General features: G+C 32.4%; 2 protein-coding genes across 2 annotated transcripts; both read right to left on the bottom strand.

Moving 5' to 3' along the window:
- Positions 1-3,552: 3,552 nt before the first annotated feature.
- Positions 3,553-4,170, bottom strand: LOC145066984 (uncharacterized). Its single transcript, XM_079014218.1, has one exon. It carries the CDS (start codon positions 4,168-4,170, stop codon positions 3,553-3,555), a length of 618 nt encoding a protein of 205 aa, XP_078870344.1.
- A 60-nt stretch (positions 4,171-4,230) lies between these two features.
- Positions 4,231-5,784, bottom strand: LOC145066983 (uncharacterized). The gene has a single exon (XM_079014217.1). The coding sequence runs from the start codon at positions 5,782-5,784 to the stop codon at positions 4,231-4,233; it is 1,554 nt and encodes a 517-aa protein (XP_078870343.1).

Below are 5,784 nucleotides of genomic sequence, written 5' to 3'. Positions count from 1 at the left end.
AAGTGTTCGATTGTGTTAATCCAACAAGCAAGCCTCATCATCATTCTCATGTGCATTCTCTAGACCTTTATAAGTGTTCAAGATCCTAGTTTTTTGGTGATATGCTTCTAGATCTAGATTTCTTGTCCATTTTCTTCATTATTGTGAATGTTTGAAGGAGTGGATTCCATAAAGTTGGCAACTTTATGGATCCATCTGGTCTCTTTGAGGTCATATGTTGTAGATCTAGAGTATTTGGTCCCATGCAAAATTTTAAGTTCATTTCTCCCATGTTTTGACCTAAAAATGGAGGAGACATGCATTAAACATGCATGTCCATAAAGTTATGATTTATATGGTCCTTTAGGTGTAGGAAACCCTTCTGGAATCATTAGGGAATTGGCTTTTATGATTAAGTGCTTAATGGTTGAGTCATACCTTAAGTTGCCATTAGGACTTAGGTTTTGAGATATTGGTGTATGGGGATGTCCTAACGGATAAAGTTGGAAACTTTATCCATCAAGACATTGGGAAGAATCAGATCTGAGCTTTGGATCTCTTGGTGTGGTTGGAAGCATCTTAATGCATTAAGCTGCCAAAGATCCAATTCCCATGATGTGGCACCTTGTCGCCACGACGTGGCGACTGGAGTGAGGTCCGACTGTTTTGTCATCTTGTTGCCACAATGTGGCCAATAAGAGGCCACGATGTGGTGACTCGCTGAAATGTTTTTGGTTGTTTGACTTTGGAGCGTTGACTTTGACTTGTTGACTTGGGTTGACTTTTGGTCAAGATTGTTGGATTTAGTGTATAGACTAAGGTTGGACCTGGTATGATTTGATAGGTGTGTTTTAGCACCGATTGTGTGTCTTTGATCAGTGGTTTAGCTGACTTCGTGGCCAGGTGAGTCTTATCAGTATATTATGTAGGATGCTAGCTGTCTTTGTGACTCTTGCATGTATATTGGGTTGGGCCCATTTAATTGTATATTGGGTTAGGCCCATTTATTTGTATATTGGGATGGCCCCATTTATATGTATGTTGGGCTGACTGCACCGCGTCCCCCTGATGAGTTATCTGCATTGATTACTTTTGATATACTATGATGTTTGAAAATACATTTTACTTTGTTTAGTCATGGAACAATTGGTTGTACGGACTTGATCTTTTGAAAATGAAAATTTTACTACTATGTTTGAGACGTTACATAACCACCTAACCAAGCTATTTGATATGTTACAATCACACAATATTCATTTTTAATATGTAATAAAATATATTTTTAAGCAATTTATACAAATCGGTTAAGTTCGGGCTTTTTTTTCGGTTTTCTCATTCCAAAAATCCAAAACCATACCATAATTTTGGTTTTTGAAAAATAATACATTAAGACACGTCCCTTAGATGGACTAAGATAAACACATAAATATACATGTCGAGGACTAGTCGAGCACAATTTCAACCGGAAACTACTATGAGTCTCGATTGTGGTTAGAACACAAGTAGTAAGTAAACAAGAACCCATAAATAAAGTCTTAGGTTCAAATCGATGTACTAACTTTGTTATTATAAAGATAATAGATATCATCGTTTATCTCTTTGACTTGACATTATATCATATATAGAAACTTCAACTTATAAACCTTGTTTTTAAACATTTACATAAATGGTCTCTGTTTCTACAAAGATGGTGTATCTTTTTGACTTGACATTATATCATATATAGAAACTTCAACTTATAAACCTTGTTTTTAAACATTTACATAAATGGTCTCTGTTTCTACAAAGATGGTGTCTATGTTTCATAGATTAAAGAAAGATCCATGATCATTGTACTTACAAAAGTACAAAAATAGTTCCTAAAATTACAAATATGATCTATATGTTTAAAAAATTACAAAACATACAAAATTGGTTGCTATATCCCATAAAATTAAAGAAACAATCTCTGCCTAATATGAAATTTACAAAAATGATCCGTATTTTTCATAAAATTGTCAGAAATAAAACTTATGTAAGAGACCATTACATAGACATGGTCTCACCAACTAAGTACTATATATATATATATATATATATATATATATATATATATATATATATATATATATATATATATATATATATATATATATAAGTCTCCCGTTCCCCCAACCTAAGCACATATCGCGGTTGAGATTTCGATAGCGGTCACATGGTGCTATTTGAAATCGCGGTGGTATAAAGGTTTTTTTTTAATATTATGTATAATTTATATTATATATTTATACAAAATTTATATATTAGAGTATTAACACTATATATAATTAATATCATAAAAAGATAACATAAACCATATATAATATTCTAATATAGTAATATGGAAATTAAAACCTGTGAAAGTGTCCTCACAGCGACGTCATTCATGGTTTCTAAGTAAAGAAAGAGACAAGAAAAAGTTCTCATTGGTTGCTTTTTATTTTGTAATTAATTAGATTTATTAAAACAAAAAGTGTAGTGAGTGAATTAAAAAAATATAGATTTAATATTGAAATAGCTCACAATCGGTTTTTTTTTCTTTGTCAAAGTAGCCAAATGTGTACGAAATTGTAAAAGTGGGTGTAGCGGTGCAATAACGCTAATGAGGTTTATAGTAAATAGTGGTCAATAGCGCTGATAATAACATCACCGCTATTCGTAAACACTATTTCAAAATTACAGTTCAGTACCACCGCAAAACGTTATAGTATCGCTATGACACTGCTATAGCACGCTATTGATAGCATAGCCCCCAACACACACAAAATTTTCTTTTAAATTTTTTTGCCCCAACCTTTAAATTGTTACTCCTTCAAAACATTTTAATTTTATAATTTTGACCAATTTTTTGAGAAATGTGCTCTAATTTATTTATTTATATATATTTTTTTACAAATATTTTCTAACTTTGTTCTTAAGTTCTTATATATTCTCAAAAGTTATTTTTTTCTAAAAAAAATTATGAATTTGATCCATACCATATTTATAATTTTTTTACAACATTTTGTTTTCTCAAATAACTATTTAGTAAATAGTATTTACAACTTTTTTTTAATTCCTGTTTGCAACTTTATTTTTCCGAATTGATTTTTTAGAAGTCTTCAGGATTCAAATCTTCTTCGTCACTTCTTGATTTTTTTAACTTTGTGTTTTATGTTTTAATTTTTTTATTTGAACAACTTATTTTACATCTTTTTCTTACAATTTGATTTTTTTATATATTTTACATCTTTGTTCTTTGCATGGTTCTTTTTATACATTTTTGTCGTTTTTACAAATTAGCAACTTACTTCTCAAAGTTTTTGCATGGAAAATTTATCTAGTAACACGCAGAGAGGTATTACCCTAAGTTATGTAAGTTGATGGAAATTCCATTGTTGATTTTAATTTACCATCTAAATACTTATATTGTTTGATATTCGAGCCAAGGGCGAAGCCAAGAAATTTTTTTAGGGTGTTCCTCATATATTATTAAACATCCAAAAACTAGAAACATATATAAATTATCAAACAACCGCAAACTTCAAACATATATAGATTACAAATTCACTAAGGTCATCGACGAGTTTTCATTTTATCAAACATATTGCTGATATCTTGATTGGCAACATCCGCAAAAACCTCTTTTTTGTTATAAGCAACCAAGTTATCATTCATCCATTGATCTCCCATTTTATTGCGTATCCAGTTCTTCACAATCTTCATAGCAGAAAACGATCTCTCAATTGTTGCTGTTGAAACCAGTAACGTCAATGCTAATTTGATGAGCAAGTAAATCATAGAAAACACTTTATCCCTTTTTGTTTCAACCATCTTCTGTGCAAGATCACCAATCCCATTTAGATTCAAAAACTCTGACGAATTCAACATATCGAGAATATAAGTTTCCAGTTGATCGTTAAGTATCTCCAAATCCATATCTGAAAAATCATTTGGATATAAACGAGCTAGCTGAATTAATCTGTTTTTATCAAAAGCTGCAAATGAGTTATTTGGATTGAGACATGCCATGAAAAGAAGCAATTTGGTGCCAGTCTCACTAAAACGACTCTCTAATTTTGTGCTTTGCAAATCAATGACATCGTAGAATACCTCTACACGATAGTAGTGTAAGTTTGTCATCTTTTGATATTTTTGTCGTGACCATCCAGGAAGTAAGAACATTGCATCCATGTTGCAAACCTCAATCTTGTGTTTTTTACAAAACAATGTAGTCTGAGTGAGCATAAAATCCTATCCACTATCCCTCAAAGTTTGCAATTGCATCTTGCAAATTCTAACCAAGTTCATTACATTTACAATATCTTGATCTTTCCTTTGCAATGCTTGGGACAACTCATTAGTAATACCCAATAATTTTTTCATGAAGTGCAGAGAAAATATGAAATCAAAGGTCTGCAAGGAGTTAATTAACATATCAGCTTCACATTTTTGTTCTGGGGTTGCTCCATCTTCCGCAATAATCTCAAGAACATCTAAAACGGGTGGAAACAATGTAATCATACTTATCAAAGTACCATAATGGGATCCCCAACGTGTGTCTCCCGGTTTGATAAGAGATGTTTCTTGATTGAGGCCTCGACCGCTTATGATTTCACCTAAACCAAGTGCTTCAATAACTTTGGAAGCTTGTTGTTCTTGAAGACGGTCAAGGCGCTTGCAAGAACCTCCAACAACATTCACAACATTGGTTAGCAACACAAACAAAGAAACTATTTTTGAATTATTTTTTGCCACTGCTACAAGAGTAAGTTGAAGCTGGTGAGCAAAACAATGAATATAATATGCACTTGCATTTTCATTCAAAATCAAAGATTTAAGACCACCAAATTCACCTTTCATATTGCTTGCCCCATCATAACCTTGTACACACAAACTGGAGATGCTCAACCAATGTCTTGAAAACAAATTATCGAGTGTCTCTTTAAGTGTAATAGTTGTAGTATTTGGGACATGCTCAATACCTAGAAAGCATTCAATTACACAACCTTCTACATCTACATACCGCAACACAACACTCATTTGTTCTTTAATCGAAATATCACGAGATTCATCGACAAGGAGAGAGAAAAAAGATTCGCCAATATCATTTATAATGAGCTTCGTTGTTTCAATCGCAGCTACATGAACAATGTCTTTTTGGATATCTGGTGAAGTCAACTTTAGATTCAAAGGAGCATTATTGAAAGTAACATCTTTAATGCTTTGATTATGATTAGCTAGAAATTGCAACAACTCTATAAAGTTCCCTCTGTTAGCTGAAGTTTCACTTTCATCATGTCCTCTAAATGCAAGACCTTGTCTTAATAGAAATCGAATAGAATCAATTGATGCATCCAATCGTATACGATAGTCTATTGAACTTTGTGTTGAATGCTTTGCGAACGCAACATCAACGCGTTGTTTGTTGTTCAATAAATCCTTGCACTTGGACCAAGCTTGGTTGTGAACACTCTTGAAACCTCCAACATGTTGATTCAACTTTTCTTTATGTCCCCAATTTTCAAATCCCACACTAACAAAAGTTTCACCGCCTCCTTGTGCTCTAACATATGGTTTGAATAAATAACAATATAACCAATATGCAGCATTTTGAGTTACACTATATTCTAGCCATGTAGAATATTCTTTAACATTAAACCAAGCAACAGTAAATCTTCGTGGTTTTTTGCCAAAAAAAGTGTAAGGAAACTCATGAGATTTAGGTTGGCAAGGCCCTTTTAAGAGGTATGCTCTTCGAACTTCCTCTCGAACATTAGGATCATAATCTAAAATCCAAGTCCTCAT

This window comes from Lactuca serriola, chromosome 8 (assembly GCF_051521515.1).
Source record: "Lactuca serriola cultivar US96UC23 chromosome 8, Lser_US96UC23_V15, whole genome shotgun sequence".
Taxonomy (NCBI): Eukaryota; Viridiplantae; Streptophyta; class Magnoliopsida; order Asterales; family Asteraceae; genus Lactuca; species Lactuca serriola.
The sequence above is the reverse complement of the archived record's forward strand: the minus strand, read 5'-3'. Positions and strand labels throughout refer to the sequence as shown.